Below are 20,699 nucleotides of genomic sequence, written 5' to 3'. Positions count from 1 at the left end.
AAAACCAATAAATATTCAACATAAATTAATGGAGCAGGTGAAGCCTGGAGAAAATTCTTAGAGATAGTACTTATAAACATCTGGATAGACAGGGTCTGATCAGGAGGACTCAACATGGATTTGTGGGAGGAAGGTCAGGTTTGACCAATCTGATTGAATTTTTTGAAGAGGTGACTAGGAATGTGGATGAGGGTAGCGCAGTGGATGTTGTCTATATGGACTTCAGTAAGGCCTTCGATAAGGTACCACATGGAAGGTTAGTTAGGAAGGTGCAGTCTTTAGGTATAAATTTTAAGATAGTCAAATGGATTGAACATTGGCTGAAAGGGAGAGGCCAGAGAGTGGTAGTGGATAATTGTCGGTCAGGTTGGAGGCCGGTGACCAGTGGTGTGCCTCAAGGATCTGTATTGGGCCCATTGTTGTTCGTTATATACATTAATGATCTAGATGATGGGGTGGTGAATTGGATTAGTAAATATGCAGACGATACTAAGATAGGTGGAATAGTGGAAATGAAGAAGGTTTTCAAGGATTGCAGAGGGATTTGGGCTGCTTAGAAAAGTGGGCTGAAAAATGGCAGATGGAATTTAATGCTGATAAGTGTGAGGTGCTTCATTTTGGTAAGAAGAATCAGAATAGGACATACGTGGTAAATGGGAGAGCATTGAGGAATACAGAAGAGCAGAAAGATTTAGGAGTGACGGTACATCGTTCCCTGAAGGTAGAAACTCACGTGAATAGGGTGGTGAAGAAGGCTTTTAGTATGCTGGCCTTTATCAATCATTGCATGGAATATAGGAGTTGGGAGGTGATGTTGAGATTGTATAAGACGTTGGTGCGGCCTAATTTGGAGTTCTGTGTGCAGTTCTGGTCGCCTAATTATAGGAAGGATATAAACAGAGTGGAGAGAGTGCAGAGAAGGTTTACCAGAATGTTGCCTGGGTTTAAGCATCTGGAGTATGGGGAGAGATTGGACAGATTGGGTCTTTATTCTTTGGAGCGTAGAAGGTTGAGAGGGGATTTGATAGAAGTATTTAAGATTATGAAAGGGATAGACAGAGTGGATGTGGATAGACTATTTCCGTTAAGAGGAGAAAAGATTAAAACAAGAGGACATGAGTTAAGAATTAAGGGGCAGAGGTTTAGAGGTAACATGAGGGGGAACTTCTTTACTCAGAGAGTGGTGGCCGTGTGGAATGAGCTTCCGGGAGAAATAGTGGCGGCGGAGTCAATTGTATTATTTAAGAAAAGGTTGGACAGGTATATGGATGAGAAGAAGATGGAGGGTTATGGGCATTGTGCGGGGAGGTGGGACTAGAAAGGGGTGTTTGGTTCGGTGCGGACTAGAAGGGCCTAATGGCCTGTTTCTGTGCTGTAATTGTTATGTTATGTAATGTTATATGTTACAATGCAATAAAACCATGAAACAATATCTTCACACAAAGGAAAATAAACAAGAAAAATGCGTCATCTGCTTTTACACACTGAATCTAGTCATTTTGTCTTCTTATCATTTTAGGGGGTGGAGGTCCGAGGCAAGCTCTCTCTGTTATGTTCCATGTATGGTTCCCAAATTTGTTCAAATAATGTGACTTTATTTTTTAAACTATGTTATTTTTTCCAATGGAATATATTTATTCATTTCCATGCACCATTGCTGTATTCTCAGGCTCTCTTCTGTTTTCCAAGTTGACATTATATATTTTTTTTTGCTACTTCTAAGGCTATCATAATAAATCTTTTTTGTGCTTTACCCAATTTGAGGCCTAATTCTTTACTTTTATTTAATATCTGATTTAGATCTTTCCAAAACATTTCACTTTCATACATGCCCAAATTGTATGTACTGTTGTTCCCATTTCCTTCTTACAGCCAAAACATCTATCTGATAATGATGGATCCCATTCTTTTAATTTTTGAGGATTGATATATACCCTGTGTAACCAATTATACTGAATCATGCGTAACCTTGTGCTTATTTTTCTTCATAGTTTCAGAACATAACTTTTGCCATGCATCATTTTTTATCTTTAAGTTTAAATCCTTTTCCCACTTTTGTTTAGGTTTATAGCTTATTTCATCATTTTCCTTATCTTGCAGCTTAATGTACATTTTCATTATAAATCTTTTAATTATAATTATGTCTGTAATCACATATTCAAAGCTGCTTCTTTCAGGTAAACTCAGTCTCTTTCCAAATTTATCCTTTAAATAAGTTTTCAGTTGATGATATGCAAACATTGTACCATGAGTTATTCCATATTTGTACTTCAACAGTTCAAATGTTAATAAATTATTTCCCAAAAAAAAAATTCTATTCTTTTGATCCCTTTTCTCTCCCATTCTCTAAAGGAAAGGTTATCTATTGTAAAAGGGATTAATTGATTTTGCGCCAGTAACAATTTTGGTATTTGATAATCCGTTTTTTTCCTTTCTAAGTGGATCTTCTTCCATATAGTAAATGATGCAGTACTGATGAGTTTTTATATTGCACCAGCTTTTCATCCCACTTATAAAGTATATGTTCCAGTACCTTATCCCCTATTTTATCTAGTTCTATCTTAGTCCAATCTGGTTTTTCCTTGGTCTGGTAAAAGTCTGATAACTACCTTAATTGTGCGGCTCTATAATTATTTTTAACGTTTGGTAACTGCAAACCACCTTGGTTATACCTCTCTGTTAATTTATCTAACGCTACCCTCAGTTTCCCCCCTTTCCACAAGAATTTCCTTATTATCGAGGAGTCACGTGATGGAGTAGTGGCCGGTGGGAGAATACCAGCTCTCTCCAGAAAAGAGGAAAAAAGTGAAGAAAAAGCAAAGCCCCAGACACACAAATCACAACAAATAAAAGATAAAGGTGTGGAGAAAATGTCACCTAAGAAAGAAAAGCCAAAAATAATGAGAAGGAAAGAAGAAAGACAGACACCAGAAGAGAAAGGTGAAGGGCTTACCTGCATGAAAAAGCAGAGACCCACCTTAGAAAGAGGAGCCCACTCCCCGAGGTTAGTGGAGACCCCACAAGGTCGCGACCCACTAACCGCAGGAGTGCAAAAATGGCTCACGGAACCAAACAGGGGTACGCAACTGCGCACGACAAGGAGAACACCAACGGGAGGGGGAACCAGCTGTGGAGTGAAACTCCACCGCACGAATAGCTGAGAGAGGCCTGACAGCAGGGCTGCAGCTGGAAGATAAAGAAAAGAATGGGAACGGGAGGGGTGAGAAAGAAAAAAGGAAACTAGAGACACAACAGATAACCAACCCAGAAGAAGAGGACCAACATCAAGACATCATGGAAAAAAAAATACCCAACAAAATGAGACAAGCAACTCAACAAGAAAGTCAGAAGAAACACAGATACAAGGAAGAGAAATAGAAGACACAAACCCAAGAGCAGACACAGAAGAAGAAGAAGAAGACGACCAATCTCTTCACTGAGGAATCGGAGGTAAAATGAATGGACTGTACAGAGATAAAAAAAAAACTCAAGAACATATGAAAGCATTAAAAGAATGGCTGACACTAGAATTTAGTGAAATGAAAAGTACAGAAGAAAAAGTGAGTAGAATAGAGCTGGTCATAACAGATGTAGGGAAAAGATTAGAAAATGTGGTAGAACATGTAATGGCGGTAGAAATGGAAGTGCACGACTTCAAAAGAAAATTGAAAGAAAGTGACAAAAGAGTTGAAGAAACAGGAGTTATTAACTCAGAAGATGGATATAATGGAAAACTATAGTAGGAGAAACAATATAAAGATAGTGGGCCTTAAGGAAGATGAAGGCAACAAAGATATGAAAGAATTTATAAAAGAATGGATCCCAAAGGTTCCAGAATGCCAGAAATGCAGGAAGGAATGGAAATAGAAAGGGCACACAGAACATTAGCCCCGAAACCACAGTCACAACAAAAACCAAGATCCATTCTAGTAAAATACACAACAAGAGAAAATATATTGGAGAAGGCAATGAATAAAATTAGAGAAGACAAAAAACCACTGGAATACAAAGGTCAAAAAAATTTTTCTACCCAGACATAAGTTTTGAGCTCCTGAAGAAGAGGAAGGAGTTTAATGCAGCAAAGTCGATCCTATGGAAGAAAGGCTATAAATTTATATTAAGATATCCAGCGGTGCTTAAAATAGTTATCCGGGGCAGCAAAGCCCTCTGATGAAGGCTTGAATGACAACATTGTCTGACTGTTCTCGGATCGGGAGAAAGCACGAGAATTTGCAGAATGCCTGCAAGACAGAAAGAGAGATGAAGAGATGTAACAAGAACAACAACAAATTACATATAAAGAAATAAAGATAATGTATAAGTAAGAACTAAAGGAGGGAAGAAAAGGGAAGTAAGGGAGAAGGGGGGGAAAAAAGAGGACGGGTTAAAAAAAATTAATAATAAATTAAAAAAGAAAAAGAGGGTGAACTTTGTTATATGTGAAGATAAAAGTCTTTTCTGGAGGGTGTTGGGTGGGAGAGAATAACAGTCACTGCGAAATCAGTTGACACTTGCGAGCAAGTTCACAATCCAAATAGAGAGGGGAGCTGTGGTTGCCCGACAAGGGGAAACTCGGGGGGGGGGGGGGGGGGACATTTGGGGTTAAGGGAATTTTAGATGTGGGAATAGTGGAAATATTTTATCTTTTAGAAGTGTTGTCATACAGTGCATTCAAAAAAAGAAAACCGAGAAATGGAAATGGGGAAAAGGGGAAAGGAGGTGGTGAGGAAGTGGAAATGAGATGTAAACAAAGTTTGAAATGGCCATGTTGAACTATATGACTTTAAATATTAACAGAATACATAACCAAATCAAAAGGAAGAGGCTGTTAAATTTACTGAAGAAAGAAAAAATTGATACAGCATTTGTGCAGGAAACACATCTAACTGAAGTGGAACACAAGAAATTAAAGAGAGACTGGGTAGGGCACGTAACGGCAGCATCATATAATTCAAAAGCCAGAGGAGTAGCTATATTAATCAACAAAAATGAACACCTAAGTTGATGGAAGGAGAAGGAAAGAAAAGAATGGACTCAGTAGAATTTCTGGTGTATTTTTGTTGAATGACAACATTGTCTGACTGGCTTAATGCAACCTAGATTGTATACCTAAAATGGATGAGAGGGGGGGGGGTGGGGGGGTGGCTTGGGAGGAGGGGGGGGAGAAAAAGTCACTGTATATGTGTGAAAAAGAAAAAGTGTATATCATGGCTAATGTGATTTATGGTGTGAAAAATAAAAAATTTAAAAAAAAATGAACAAATCAAAAAAGAGGAGGAAATAATAGATCCAGCAGGGAGATACATAATGTTAAAATGTCAGATATATTCAGAAATCTGGAATTTGGTCAATGTATATGCACCTAATGAAGAGGATCAAAAGTTTATGCAAGATATCTTTTTGAAGATTGTAGATACACAGGGGAATATACCGATAGGAGGGGACTTTAACCTTAATTTGGATTCAAAGATGGACAAAACTGGAAAAAAGACTAGCAGAATGAACAAAGTTGCCAAATTTATGATTAAATCGATGCAGGAAATGCAACTTTTGGATATATGGAGGAGACAACACCCAAAGGAGAAGGAATACTCATATTATTCGAGTAGACATAAAACAAACTCAAGATTGACCTGTTCCTGTTATCAGCCCATATCCAAGGGAGAGTTAGGAAAACAGAATATAAAGCTAGATTGTTATTGGATCACTCACCCCTGTTATTAGCAATAGAGCTGGAGGACATCCCACCGAGAACGTATAGATGGAGATTAAACTCCATGCTACTTAAAAGACAGGACTTTAGAGAATTAATTGAGCGCCAAATTAAAATGTACTTTGAAATAAATACGGAATCAGCGAAAGATAAATTTATATTATGGGATGCAATGAAAGCCTTCATCAGAGGGCAGATAATAAGTTATGTAACTAAAATGAAGAAGGACTACAATTGGGAAATAGAACAGCTGGAAAGGGAAATAGCTAGTACAGAAAAAGAATTAGCAACAAGGGAAGATACAACAAAAAGAAGAGAATTGGCAGACAAAAAAATAAAATACGAAACACTACAAACGTAAAAGGTGGAGAAGAACATAATGAAGACAAAGCAGAAGTATTATGAGCTAGGAGAAAAAACACACAAAATACTAGCTTGGCAGCTTAAAACAGAACAAACTAAAAGAACGGTATTGGCATCAAGGAAAAAGGACAAACAAATTACATATAACACAACAGAGATCAATGAAAACTTCAAGGAATTCTACGAGCAATTAGACCGAACTGAGAATGAAGGGAAAGAAGACAAAATAGATGAGTTTCTAGCTAAAATTGAACTATCGAAATTGCAAGAAGAGGAGCAAAAGAAATTGATAAAACCATTTGAAATAGAGGAAATACAGGATATATTAAAAAAGCTACCAAACAATAAAACGCCGGGAGAGGATGGACTCCTAATAGAATTCTATAAAACATTTAAAGACTTATTAATTCCTCCTCTCCTGGAAGTAATAAACCAGATAGAAGAAACACAAAACATTCCAGATTCATGTCTTTGGCTTGGCTTCGCGGACGAAGATTTATGGAGGGGGTAAAAGTCCACGTCAGCTGCAGGCTCGTTTGTGGCTGACAAGTCCGATGCGGGACAGGCAGACACGGTTGCAGCGGTTGCAGGGGAAAATTGGTTGGTTGGGGTTGGGTGTTGGGTTTTTCCTCCTTTGCCTTTTGTCAGTGAGGTGGGCTCTGCGGTCTTCTTCAAAGGAGGTTGCTGCCCGCCAAACTGTGAGGCGCCAAGATGCACGGTTTGAGGCGATATCAGCCCACTGGCGGTGGTCAATGTGGCAGGCACCAAGTGATTTCTTTAGGCAGTCCTTGTACCTTTTCTTTGGTGCACCTCTGTCACGGTGGCCAGTGGAGAGCTCGCCATATAACACGATCTTGGGAAGGCGATGGTCCTCCATTCTGGAGACGTGACCCATCCAGCGCAGCTGGATCTTCAGCAGCGTGGACTCGATGCTGTCAACCTCTGCCATCTCGAGTACTTCGACGTTAGGGATGAAAGCGCTCCAATGGATGTTGAGGATGGAGCGGAGACAACGCTGGTGGAAGCGTTCTAGGAGCCGTAGGTGATGCTGGTAGAGGACCCATGATTCGGAGCCGAACAGGAGTGTGGGTATGACAACGGCTCTGTATACGCTTATCTTTGTGAGGTTTTTCAGTTGGTTGTTTTTCCAGACTCTTTTGTGTAGTCTTCCAAAGGCACTATTTGCCTTGGCGAGTCTGTTGTCTATCTCATTGTCGATCCTTGCATCTGATGAAATGGTGCAGCCGAGATAGGTAAACTGGTTGACCGTTTTGAGTTTTGTGTGCCCGATGGAGATGTGGGGAGGCTGGTAGTCATGGTGGGGAGCTGGCTGATGGAGGACCTCAGTTTTCTTCAGGCTGACTTCCAGGCCAAACATTTTGGCAGTTTCCGCAAAGCAGGACGTCAAGCGCTGAAGAGCTGGCTCTGAATGGGCAACTAAAGCGGCATCGTCTGCAAAGAGTAGTTCACGGACAAGTTTCTCTTGTGTCTTGGTGTGAGCTTGCAGGCGCCTCAGATTGAAGAGACTGCCATCCGTGCGGTACCGGATGTAAACAGTGTCTTCATTGTTGGGGTCTTTCATGGCTTGGTTCAGCATCATGCTGAAGAAGATTGAAAAGAGGGTTGGTGCGAGAACACAGCCTTGCTTCACGCCATTGTTAATGGAGAAGGGTTCAGAGAGCTCATTGCTGTATCTGACCCGACCTTGTTGGTTTTCGTGCAGTTGGATAATCATGTTGAGGAACCTTGGGGGACATCTGATGCGCTCTAGTATTTGCCAAAGCCCTTTCCTGCTCACGGTGTCGAAGGCTTTGGTGAGGTCAACAAAGGTGATGTAGAGTCCTTTGTTTTGTTCTCTGCACTTTTCTTGGAGCTGTCTGAGGGCAAAGACTCATGATTCATGTAGAACAGCAATAATTACAGTAATACCAAAGATGGGGAAAGACCCACTAACACCAGCATCGTATAGACCAATATCTCTACTTAACTCAGATTATAAGATAATAGCTAAACTATTAGCAAACAGATTGGCTGACTGTGTACCAAAAATAGTAAAACTAGATCAAACTGGATTTATTAAAAGACGAACAGTGGACAATGTCTGTAAGTTCATTAACTTAATCCATGCAGTTCAAGGAAATAAGACGGCAACAGTGGCAGTTGCTTTAGACGCAGAGAAAGCCTTTGACAGGGGAGAATGGAATTATTTATTCAAAGTACTACAGAGGTTCAACCTACCAGAGAAATATATTAATTGGATTAAAGCATTATATAAGGGACCATTGGCGAAGGTGACAGTAAATGGATATATATTGAACCAATTTAAATTAAGCAGGTCAACTAGGCAAGGATGTCTAATATCTCCCTCACTGTTCGCTTTAGCTATAGAACCCTTGGCAGAACTGATAAGAACAGAAAATAAAATAAAAGGGATAAAAGTAAAAGAAAAGGAATATAAAATCAGTCTATTTGCAGATGACATCATAGTATACTTAACAGAACCAGAATTATCAATAAAAGAATTACATAAGAAATTGAAGGAATATGGAGAAGTATCGGGATACAAGATTAACGCAAATAAAAGTGAACCGATGCCAATGAATAATGCAGATTTCACAAAGTTTAAGAAAGAACCACCATTTAAATGGCAAACACAAACAATCCGAAACCTAGGTATTTGACGAGATAATTTAATTTGTATAGATGGCCTAGATTATTATCAGCCATTAATGAAGAAATGACAAGATGACTTAGAACATTGGAAAGATTTACCACTAACACTGATAGGAAGGGTAAATTGCATTAAAATGAATATCTTCCCAAGGATACAATACGTATTTCAATCGTTACCAAAAAAATTCACCAAACAGAGAAATTGTTCAAGGAGCTAAAGAAAATAATAAGGAGATTCTTATGGAAAGGTGGGGGGGGGGGGGGAAACCGAGGATACCGTTAGATAAATTAATAGAATGGTACAAACAAGGGGGCTTACAGCTACCAAACGTTAAGAATTATTATAGAGCAGCACAATTAAGATATCTATCAGATTTTTATCAAACAAGGGAAAAACCAGATTGGACCAGATTAGAGCTAGATAAAATAGGGGAAAAGGTACCAGAACATATACTTTAGATGTGGGATGAATAACTGGTGCAACATAGAAGTTCACCAGTACTGCACCATCTGCTCAACATTTGAAAGAAGATTCACATAGAAAGGAAAAAAAAACAAATTACCAAGTACCAAAATTATTATTGACGCAAAATCAACTAATCGCTTTCACAATAGATAACCTTTCCTTTAGAGAATGGGAGAGAAAAGAGATCAAAAGAATAGAAAATTGTTTTTTGGGAAATAATTTATTATCTTTTGAACAAATGAAGTACAAATATGGTATAACTCACGGTACAATGTTTGCATACCACCAACTGAAAACCTACTTGAAGGACAAATTGGGAAGCAGGTTGAGGTTACCAGAAGGAAGCAGCTTTGAATATGTGATTACAGACATAATGATAATTAAAAGATTTATAACAAACAAGTACATCAAACTGCAAGAGAAAGATGAAATAAGCTGTAAACCCAAACAAAAGTGGGAACAAGATCTAAACATAAAGATAAAAAATGAAAAATGGGAAAAGCTATGCTCCGGAACTGTGAGAAATATAATAAACATGAGGTTACGCATGATACAATATAATTGGTTACACAGACTATATATCAAGCCCCAAAAGTTAAAAAAATGGGACCCAACAGTATCAGATAGATGTTTTCGCTGTAAGAAGGAAACGGGAACAACAGGAACATGCAATTTGGGCATGTGAGAAAGTGGAAAAGTTTTGGGAAGATCTAAATCAGGTATTAAATAAAATCACAAAAAGCAACATACCAAAAAATCCAGAGATCTTTCTTCTTAGTAATATAAGAAGGAAAGAATTAGGCCTTAAACTGGTTGAAGCACAAAAAAGATTTATTATGATAGCCTTAACTGTAGCAAAAAAATGGATAATGTCAACTTGGAAAACAGAAGAGAGCCTGAGAATACAGCAATGGTACATGGAAATGAAGAAATATATTCCATTGGAAAAAATAACAATTTAAAAAATAAAGTCACATTATTTGAACAAATTTGGGAACCGTACATGGAACACAACAGAGAGGGCCTAACGCGGACCTCCACCCCCTAAAATGATAGAATGATAAGAAGACAGAATGACTTGACCCAGTGTGTAAAAGTAGATGATACAATTTTCTTGTTTATTTTCATTGTGTGAAGACATTGTTTAATGGGTTTATTGTAATGTATATGTTGAACATTTAGTGGGTTGGGAGGAGGGTGGGTGGGAAGGAGAGAGGGAAGGGAGGGGGGGGAAGGGGAGAAAATGAAACTGTGTATATTCAAGAGGGAAATGTTTGTGTGTATTTTGGTTAATATGGTTCATAGTGTGAAAAATTAAAAAAAAGAATTTCCTTATTATTCTCTTTAGTTCAATAAAGAATTTTTCTGTTAAAGGAATTGGTAACGTTTGAAATAAGTATTTTGTCCTTGAGAAGACATTCATTTTAAACTACAAAAATGTTAAGCTCAATTGCCATCATGTGGCCAAAAGGTGAACAGCATTACTGATGAACTGAGGTTTCCCTAGCCCAAGGGCAAGTGTTGTTTGCACCAGGAACACATGGTATATTAGAGGAGCCATGAATTATTGGCATGCATGGTGACTTAAAGAGCAACTATGAAGCAGGAGTCAGGTCATCAATGGTGCACTGTGACAGAGCTCAGAATAGAACATTTATTTCAGGAGTCTGGTGTTGGGCATGCAAATGTGACCTGCCCAATGTAACTCTGTATATGTCAGCATGGGGGAGTGGAGCCAATATGAAACTTACAAATTTACATGACAGTGCAGGCCCTTCAGCCAACTGTTCTGTGTCAAACTAATAACCTATTCTAACCACTGCCTATAATTTTCCCCTGCATTACCCTCCATTTTTCTCAGTTCCCTGAACCCATTTAATAATTATTTCAAAAACAATCCTATTGTCCCTGCCTCCACCACTGTTGTGCATTCCGTCTACCCACCACTCTATGTGAAGAAGTTGCTTCTTACACTCTCCCTTGTACATACTCTCAACCACCTTAAAAGCATGCCCCTACGATGACAAACAGAGTTGTATTGGTGAACTGGCCCTGATTGTCATGCGCGGTCAGCAGGGCAGCCACAGCAAAGATGGTGTCACAGGACCTTCTCTTCCGGTCCAGACTGGAAGAGCATGTGCGCACTTGCGTCAGCGTGACGCAAGCTCCGGAACGCAAGGGGTGGGCCAGACATGGCCTTAAAGGCCGCAGCGCAGAATTCAAAGTAAAGCAGGTTGTGTTACTCAAGCTCTCAGTCTCTTGTCTCAGTCTTCACCGCGCTTGCACACATCCTGCTACACTGGTGACCCCGACGAGTCTCTACGTCCTGAAGACTCAGCACAATGGACCCTACAGCTGGAGGCGCCGTTGTGTTGAAATTGCCAACATTCTGGACAAACAGGCCTTGCAATTGGTTTAGCCAAGTGGAGGCCCAGTTCAGAACAAACAGATAACCTCCGATTCAACAAGATACTTCTACATTGTCAGCTCACTCGACCAGGAAGCTGCTTCACGGGTTGATGATCTCATCCAGGCGCCACCAAAGGAAGGTAAATACATGGCTCTTAAAAACCTCCTTGTTAGCTCGCAAGGACTTTCCTGGTGCGAGGGGGCCGCCAGGCTCCTTCCCTTGGACAACCTAGGCGATAGGACCCTATTTGCCCTCGTGAACAAAATGCTCATCCTGGTAGAAGGGCACAAGCCCGCCTCATGTTCGAGCAGGCATTCATCGAGCAGATGCCCAAACAGACTCTTTATTGGCCGACACGAATTTCAGCGACCCGCGCAGGATCACAGCATGAGCAGATGTTCTCCATCGCTCAAAGCGCAAGACAGACTCAGTCAACCACATTACAGCTGCCACCAAGGGCAACGCCCAAGTCCAGTCCACCACATGAACAGGCCCCTCACTGCCAGAAAACAGAAAGGTCTGACCCAAAATGGTACTTCTACCATCAGTGTTGGGGAGCATCAGTGCTCAGGTTCCGCCAGCCATGCTCATTTCCAGAAATCAATGGGGCCAGCTGTCATTAGTGGCAGCGGTGGCTGGCCGACCGAACAGCCTTCTCCACATCTGGGACAGGATCTCGGGCCACAGGTTCCTCATGGACACGGTGGGGGGGGGGGGGGGGGGGCAGAGATAAGCATCTTTCACCCATGTTGCTCGAGTCGAGTCATGCACGAAGCCTCACAGCCCTTCCCTGTGCACAGCCAACAACACCGCCATTAAATGTTTTGGCAAGAGGCGAATTCCTGTACGTTTCGGCGAGACCACTTTCAATTGGTCATTCATGCTAGCTTCGGTGGACAAGCTCTATTAGTCGCAGATTTCCTAAGGGCACATTCTCTATGGGTGGACCTCCAGGGGAGACTATTAGTCCACACAGAGACTTTCTAGATGGTGCCTCTTGGCATGTCCCATGAACTGTCCACCCAGTTTGCCTCCGTGGAGGCTCCGCACGGCCAATACAGTCACCTCCTTGCTAGCTATCCCTCCATCCTTGCCAGCCTCCTAAGGGTCACAATACCTACTCACAGAAGTGGACAGGGGTTCACTCGATGGCTAGAGGCCATTCCCTTCCTGGACACCTCCAGCGACACTTGCGCCAGGGCTTTCCTCTCTGACTGGGTCTCCGGTTTTGGTGTCCCAGTGCACATAACGACCGACAGAGGAACCCGATTCACTTCTGCCCTGTGGAACGAGCTCTCCAAAATCCTGGGCACCCAACTGCATTGCACCACAGCCTACCATCCTCAGGCCAACGGGCTGGTCAAGTGCTTCACCTGAAATCAGCACTGATGGCATGGCTCAAGAAGCCCAACTGGGGAGACAAACTGCCCTGGGTTCTCCTGGGAATATGCACAGCACCTAAGGACGACCTCAAAATCTCCTCAGCTGAACTAGTCTATGGGGAGACCCTTGCATTCCCGGGCCAGTTCCTTCCTTCAGCACCCAGTCAAACCACCAACATCACAATCGTACTGGAGAGACTGCAAGACAAATTGAGCTCACTCACACCACCACGACACTGTCAACCACCTTTCAACTACCCCGCAGACTTATCCTCCTGCGAATACATGTTCATGCGAAGGGGCGGGCACAAGACACCCCTCCAGTGCCCCTATGAGGGACCCTATAAGGTGCTCCAAAGAAATGCATCCACCTTTACATTTGACATCAGGAGCAAGGAGGAACTGTTCACACTGGACCATTTGAAACCAGCCCACCTGGACTTGTCACCACCAGTGCAGGTTTCCCCACTGGTACGTAGGGGTCGGTCGCTGAGGCAACAGACCTCACCCTCAACGCATCATGAGACCATCGGTGCTGGTTGTGTTGGGGGGGATTGTATGGCAAGATACATAGTTGTAACGGTGAATCGGCATTGATGGTCACGCACGATCAGCAGGGAAGCCACTGCAAAGATTGCATTGCGGGATCTTCTCTTCCGGTCCAGACTGGAAGAGCGCATGTGCACTTGTGTCAGCGTGACGCAAGCTCCAGAACGAGAGGGGTGGGCCAGACGCAGCCTTAAAGGCCGCAGAGCAGAATTCAAAGTAAAGCAGGTTGTGTTACTCGAGCTCTCAGTCTTCATCGCACTCGCGCACAACCCGCTACACCCCCTCGTATTAGCCAGTTCAGTTTGGGAAAAAGCCTCCGGACATGCCGATGATGAATGGCTCTCATCATCTTGAAGACTAATCTGAAAAACTACCACCAGCACAGTAAGTGTAGCAGTTAGGGTGCAACACTTCTTCAGCACTAGTGATCCAGACTTGAATCCAGTTCTGTTTGTAAGGGGTTCATTCTCCCCATGACTGTGGGTTTCTTCCCACCGTTCAAAATGCAAGGGGTTGTCCGTTAATTGGTGTATTTGGGGGCGCATATGAGCTAGAAGGGCCTGTTACCATGCTATGTCTAAATAAATATATTTAACTTACACCAACTACGTTCTGAAACAAGGTCTACTGCAGCTCAATAGTTGAACTAGAACAGGTAAACAATGCTCGTGCGTGCTTGAAGGCAGAGCTCCAAGACGTCATCAACCCATTCACTGAAGCACAGAGGATAAAACGACTGAACTTCCACAAAATCAAGGTTCCCTATCAACTTGTCCTCTGTGCACTGCACTGCCCTCTGCAAGAAAGATGCATATAAGCTTCTGGAACTATGGACCTCTTCCCCTTGCTCGAGCCACTGCCTAGTGGAGAAAGACGTCAATGGTGACATTTCCCATGGATTTCAACGTGCTGAGTGCTGGTCAAGTAAGGATGAGTATCTGAAATTCAGGACATTGTACCCTGGTATAAAAGGCGTGGTCTGCCAGCAGACCCTGACCACACCCTTAGAGTGATAGACAGGGTGATGTTAGAAATGCTTCTCCCCATGGGTAGCTGCTTTCTGGCAGTAGACCAAAACACTGGAAAAACTCAGGAGGTCAGGCGGCATCCATAGAAAGGAATAGGCAGTCGCCGTTTTGGGCCAGCCTGAGCCCTTTTTCATGCATCCAAATGCTTTCTCCAGCACTTGTGTACTGCACTAAAATCCAGCATCTGCACATTACCTCCCAGCAGCTCTGAGACCTTTTCATGCAGAAAGTTCTGGATGCGGGACGTCAAGTGGAAATTTTAAATCTGACATTGTTTATTAGACAAGTGAACCAAGGCAGACATTTAAGATGGGATATGATCTTATTGAACAGAAGTGCAAGAGGTTGAAGAGCTGTTGCCCGTTCCTGTGCAATGGGCTTTAGGACTAGAATGCCCCTGCTAGCAGACACCTTCACGTAGTGTGAATTGTTACCCATCAAATGGTGGCTGTAGGGTCTCTGCCACCAGATGTTCCTCCTGTATCATTCCTGCAGCCTCCAGATCTATCCTTCTCTGCCCTTTACACGTCAACGGTGGAGGATGATGCTGACACCCAGCTCCACCTCACTGTCCCCAATCTTTCTTTCCCATTCCCTCACTGCTCATCAGCCATCTCACCACATCCAAGGTACAGTTTGAACATGAGGAAACTTCAGCTCCCACCTCTAGATCTAGATCCATTCCCATTCCTCAAACACCCTCTCATCACCACAGGCCAGAACGGATTGATGACATGCACACCAGAGCAGAAACGGACCACCTTCCCACTATGAACCTAAACCATAGAACAGCACTGCACAGAACAGGCCCTTCAGCCCAGGACCTCCATGTCCAACAAAATGACTACTGCTTCCCTGGGCACAGAACACCACAGACTTGCTCTTCACTGTGAGAAGCTGTTCTTACTCATCTGTGTCTTTAATTGACTTGCCTGAATCACGAGGCTGTGTCCCTTAATTATATTACCATTTATCAGTGGAAACAACTTCTCCATTTCTATTTTATCTATTTATTTCCTGAATTTACCTATTTCTCAGATCCCCTTTCATTCTTCTAAATTTCAGTGAGGACAGTCCCAGGTGACTAACCCCTCTTCATCGGCTAACCCCTTCACCTCCAGAATGAACCTCCCTGCACCACCTCCAAAGCCAGTACATTCTTTTTCAAGTAAGGAGGCCGGAAATGCCCACAGTATTCCATGTGTGGCCTCACCAGTCTCCTGATTGCAGCAGAATCACCTTAGCAATTCCTGCAGCAATGAAGGCCAGCATTCCATTTGCCTTCTGAATCAGCTTCAAACCACCTTTCTGTGATCATGCACAAACACTCCCTCGACAGAGTGCAAAGTGTACGTCCTCTATCTGCCAGACACTTGCCCACTAACAACTCATCTACATCTCAGATTCTGTGTCCTCCACACAATTTGCTTTTCCACTCAACTGCACCTCAACTCCCCACTAGACGGTAGTGTTTGTCCCTTGAAATCCCTCCTCAAATCCTCAAACTACACAGTCACCCAGCTCTTAAACCACTCATGTGTCTCCCAATTCAATCTTGCTTGTGTTGAAATGCTGCGAATATGCAATGTACCTGTACGTACCTGTAGTGCATAATCCATGTGTAAGATTGAAGATCCCTACCTTGTTAGTCCTTCTTCGTAGAGGTACACCACCAGAGGGTCGTAGGATGTTACCAGGACATATAGCCGTATATCGAACTTGAAGTCTGTAGATAAAAACTAAACAGTCAGCTCCACAGTTGAACGCATTTGTCGGATCAGGAAGAGAACATGGAAAGGAATGGATTGGCAACCTGCTTCAACCTCTGGATTATGATTCAAATTATTTCAAGGGCCTTGGTTGGAGCTTCAGATCATAATGAGAAATTGAGGCCTCAAGAACTTCCCTACTCATATTAAAGATACCATTGGATGGGAAACAAGGAGAATTCTCCAGCAAGGTACTCTTCCCAAGCTAACATCACCCAAAACATAACCTTCTCATATTGCTGATACACTCCAAATGTACGTCCCTGCCTTGCACGTTTGGATGTGCAAGCATATCAATCTGGCCTGACTGTTTCAGATGCTGGAGGTCACCACTATTAAGAGAATTCAAAACAAGGGCAACCCTAAAAATTAGCCTCAGATCCAAAAGTTTAGAACCTTCACAAATGGCAAATGATCCTGGGCCAATTAATAATTGAACATATTGGACCTACCGTATATTTTGGTGAATTAAGTAAGTCAAGAAACCCTAAAAAAAATTCTCAAAAAGGTGGTGGTGACGGGCAGGGGGGGGGTTCCACTTATACGCCAGATATACTTTTGAGATCTTAAATTCACCAAAAAAGCCAGATGACGTCAATTCGGTATACAAGTTGATGCTGGAAGCAGTTCCCCACCGCTGGCACCGCTGCTCCCTGACACCTCCCCATTGCTGGGTGCTGCCATAACCACTCTGACCTGGAATCCCAAGCTCGCCACTGCCACTCCTGCCTGATAGGCTGAGGTTTCTGCTCCTGCCGGGAGCATGATGTCTGTAATCTAGCTCCGTGGCCGCCGCTGTTGCTGCCTGGTAGGCAGAGGTTTTTGTTACCACCAGGAGCACGATATCGCTGTTCCAGCTCTGTGGGCTCACTGTTCCTGCCCAGTAAGCTGAGGGATTTTTTTTTTTTTTTAATAAACTTACTTAATTTACAGCTTTGTTACTTGCGATTGGGAGGTTTTAAAAAATTTCAGGTTATTCCAGGGAGACCCAGACAGCACAAAAAATATGGGCCGGATATACACCGGATATACCATAAAATGCTTAAAATTAGACGGGGAAATGGGGGTCGACTTGTACACCAAAATATACAGTAGACGAACAGAACAGGTTGGAGCATGTGGTATGTCAACAAAGACTCTTCATATTTCTACAGGAAATTTGGAGAGCATTCTAACTGGTTGCATCATTGTATGTTACAGAGGTGCCAATGCACAGAACAGCAAAAGCCTACAGAACTCAGCCATCATGGGCATCAGTCTTCACTCCGTCAACAACATGTGCAAGATGCAGTGTCTCAAGAAAGCAACTTTTATCATGAAGGACCCTCACCCCCCAGGCCGTGCCCGCTTCACTCTGCTTCCATCAGGGAGGAGGTCCAGGAGCCTGAAGATGAACACCCAATGGTACAAAAGCAGCTTCTTCCCCTCCACCATTAGATTTCTGAATGGACAATGAACCATGGACATGACCTCACTTTCTCTTCTTTGCACTATTTTTAAATGCAATTTATAACAATATTTGCACCTGTGATAATGCCACAAAACAATGAATTTCGTGACATGTTCATGACAAAAAATTCTGATTCCAACACCCATAGCAGAAAAGCCAACAGAGTGAATGCAAGCAATGAGATTACTTCTCAATTTCTCAAACACAGAGTTGACTCCAACATAGCAGGGCTGTAATCATTGCGATCCACATGCAGGACAAGTGGGAAACAGTCTTCAGAAAGTGTCTTTGACATGTTAAAAGTGTCTACCATGCCAACCTCAGCAGGTGCAAGTGTGAATCCTACTCAGGAAAGTGGCTTCTATGAAAGGCCTCAAAGGAAAGAGAAGAGATTAGAGAGAAAATTACAGTGAGGCTCAGGAAGAGGTGGGGAACATGCAACAAGGGTGAAATGAAATATTTCTGAGTCAGGTTGCAAGATGAGAGCAAGTCAGACAGTGAGATTAGTTGAAATAGGTAGAAAACAGGTCAAGGAATATGTTGAGGTTGACTATCCTGTAGTCGGCCACATCTCGACATCTGCCCCTAGATGATCTCCAGGCACAGCCTGACAATGTAGTCTGTATCGCACTACAATAAATGGTGAGCAACCATTTTGCCAGCACTGAAAACATTGAGAAAATGAAAGAGGGAGAAATGTGTGGCAGAGCAGAGCATAAGTAGAGAGTTTAACAGTTTTAGCAAGGCAATGGCATCCCTTAGTGCGATCACAAAAGGAATATTTTCCCATTTTGGTCAATAAACTTCCCATTCATCTTGTTCCCTCATCCCTGCAGGAAAGAACATTGAAAAGGCACTTTAACTTGTAGAGAAGATTTCTGGGTTCTTATATAGCCATCAAGTGACATCAGTGACCATAATTCTATTTATTTTAAAATAGAAGTTAGAACTGTACAGTACTGCGGAACTGCAGCCCACCAAGTCTGCACCACAAGAACAATACCAAATTAAACTGAAAATCTACCACTTATCCCTGTCCATATCCCTTTATTCCCTGCACTCAAAGTATCTATTTAAAGCCTCTTAAATTCTTTTATTGTATCTGTATAGGGAAAAGACTGGTATATTAGGCCAAAGATAATGTGGATGGTATGAGACAGAAAATTGCAAAGGTCAATTTGACTTAGATTTCAGATTTATTGTCAGTGTACACACATGCCATCACATATAAGTAAAAACACAAAGCTGGAGAAACTCAGTAGGTCAAACAGTGTCCCTTATAGCAAAGTTAAAATTACATGTCTGACGTTTTGGGCTTGAGCCCTTCATCAAGGTATGGAAAAATGTCGCAGGTGTCCAAACAAAAGAGTGGGGGTGGGGGGTGGGGAGAGGTGTGACCACAGAGGCAGGAGGTGATAGAGAAAGGAGGGAGGGGACAGCAACGATGAAGGGGAGGAGGGATGGCTAGGTGAAAAGAGGGGGAAAGGAGGGAGGAGAACTGGAAATGGGAAGGAGAGAAAAAGAGGAGAGCATTAGAAGGCCACAAAAGGAGCACAAAGGAATCACATACAACCCTGAGATTCTTTTTCCTAGAGACCAAGCAGAATTACCACTTATTGACAGGGCATAAATAAACTGTACTCTACATACACATGTAAACAAATAAAGAAATGTAAAGAAACTGACTGTGCAATACAGAGAGAGAGAAAACTCCATAAAGTGCACAAGAGTCCTTAAACGAGTCTCTGATTGAGATGGTTGTTGAGGAGCTTGTTCCTTATTTTGGTGATGCAAGTCTTGTGCCTTGGTTACAACAACTGGGAAAAGTGATCAAAGGAATGACAGATGAGATTTTACTCTGACATGCAGAAACATTGTTTCCCATAGTTGAGGAGTCTAGGACAAGAGGGCACAACTTCAGGATTTAAGGTCATCCACTTAGAACAGAGATGTGAAGAAATTTCTTCAGCCAGAGGATGATGAATCTGTGGAATTTATTGCTGTTAGCAGTTGTGGAGGCCAAGTCATTGGGTGTATTTAACAGAGACCACCAAGGCACGAAAACCAACAAGGTCGGGTCAGATACAGCAATGAGCTCTCTGAACCCTTCTCCATTAACAATGGCGTGAAGCAAGGCTGTGTTCTCGCACCAACCCTCTTTTCAATCTTCTTCAGCATGATGCTGAACCAAGCCATGAAAGACCCCAACAATGAAGACGCTGTTTACATCCGGTACCGCACGGATGGCAGTCTCTTCAATCTGAGGCGCCTGCAAGCTCACACCAAGACACAAGAGAAACTTGTCCGTGAACTACTCTTTGCAGATGATGCCGCTTTAGTTGCCCATTCAGAGCCAGCTCTTCAGCGCTTGACGTCCTGCTTTGCGGAAACTGCCAAAATGTTTGGCCTGGAAGTCAGCCTGAAGAAAACTGAGGTCCTCCATCAGCCAGCTCCCCACCATGACTACCAGCCCCCCCACATCTCCATCGGGCACACAAAACTCAAAACGGTCAACCAGTTTACCTATCTCGGCTGCACCATTTCATCAGATGCAAGGATCGACAATGAGATAGACAACAGACTCGCCAAGGCAAATAGCACCTTTGGAAGACTACACAAAAGAGTCTGGAAAAACAACCAACTGAAAAACCTCACAAAGATAAGCGTATACAGAGCCGTTGTCATACCCACACTCCTGTTCGGCTCCGAATCATGGGTCCTCTACCGGCACCACCTACGGCTCCTAGAACGCTTCCACCAGCGTTGTCTCCGCTCCATCCTCAACATCCATTGGAGCGCTTACACCCCTAACGTCGAAGTACTCGAGATGGCAGAGGTCGACAGCATCGAGTCCACGCTGCTGAAGATCCAGCTGCGCTGGATGGGTCACGTCTCC

At 42.8% G+C, this 20,699-nt stretch overlaps 1 protein-coding gene across 7 annotated transcripts in view; it reads right to left on the bottom strand.

Annotated features, from left to right (window-relative positions):
• The window catches only part of ttll5 (tubulin tyrosine ligase-like family, member 5), a 1,011,501-nt gene that overhangs the window by 925,055 nt on the left and 65,747 nt on the right, over positions 1-20,699 (bottom strand). For all 7 annotated transcript variants that reach the window (XM_069915842.1, XM_069915845.1, XM_069915843.1 and 4 more), the window contains exon 9: positions 16,226-16,310. In XM_069915842.1, coding sequence (XP_069771943.1) covers positions 16,226-16,310 — 85 coding nt within the window. The remainder of the gene's footprint in view (positions 1-16,225; positions 16,311-20,699) is intronic.

The sequence above is a fragment of the Narcine bancroftii genome, chromosome 2 (assembly GCF_036971445.1).
Source record: "Narcine bancroftii isolate sNarBan1 chromosome 2, sNarBan1.hap1, whole genome shotgun sequence".
NCBI classification, from domain to species: Eukaryota; Metazoa; Chordata; class Chondrichthyes; order Torpediniformes; family Narcinidae; genus Narcine; species Narcine bancroftii.
Note: the sequence above shows the minus strand (reverse complement) of the source record. Positions and strands in the feature narration are given on the sequence as shown.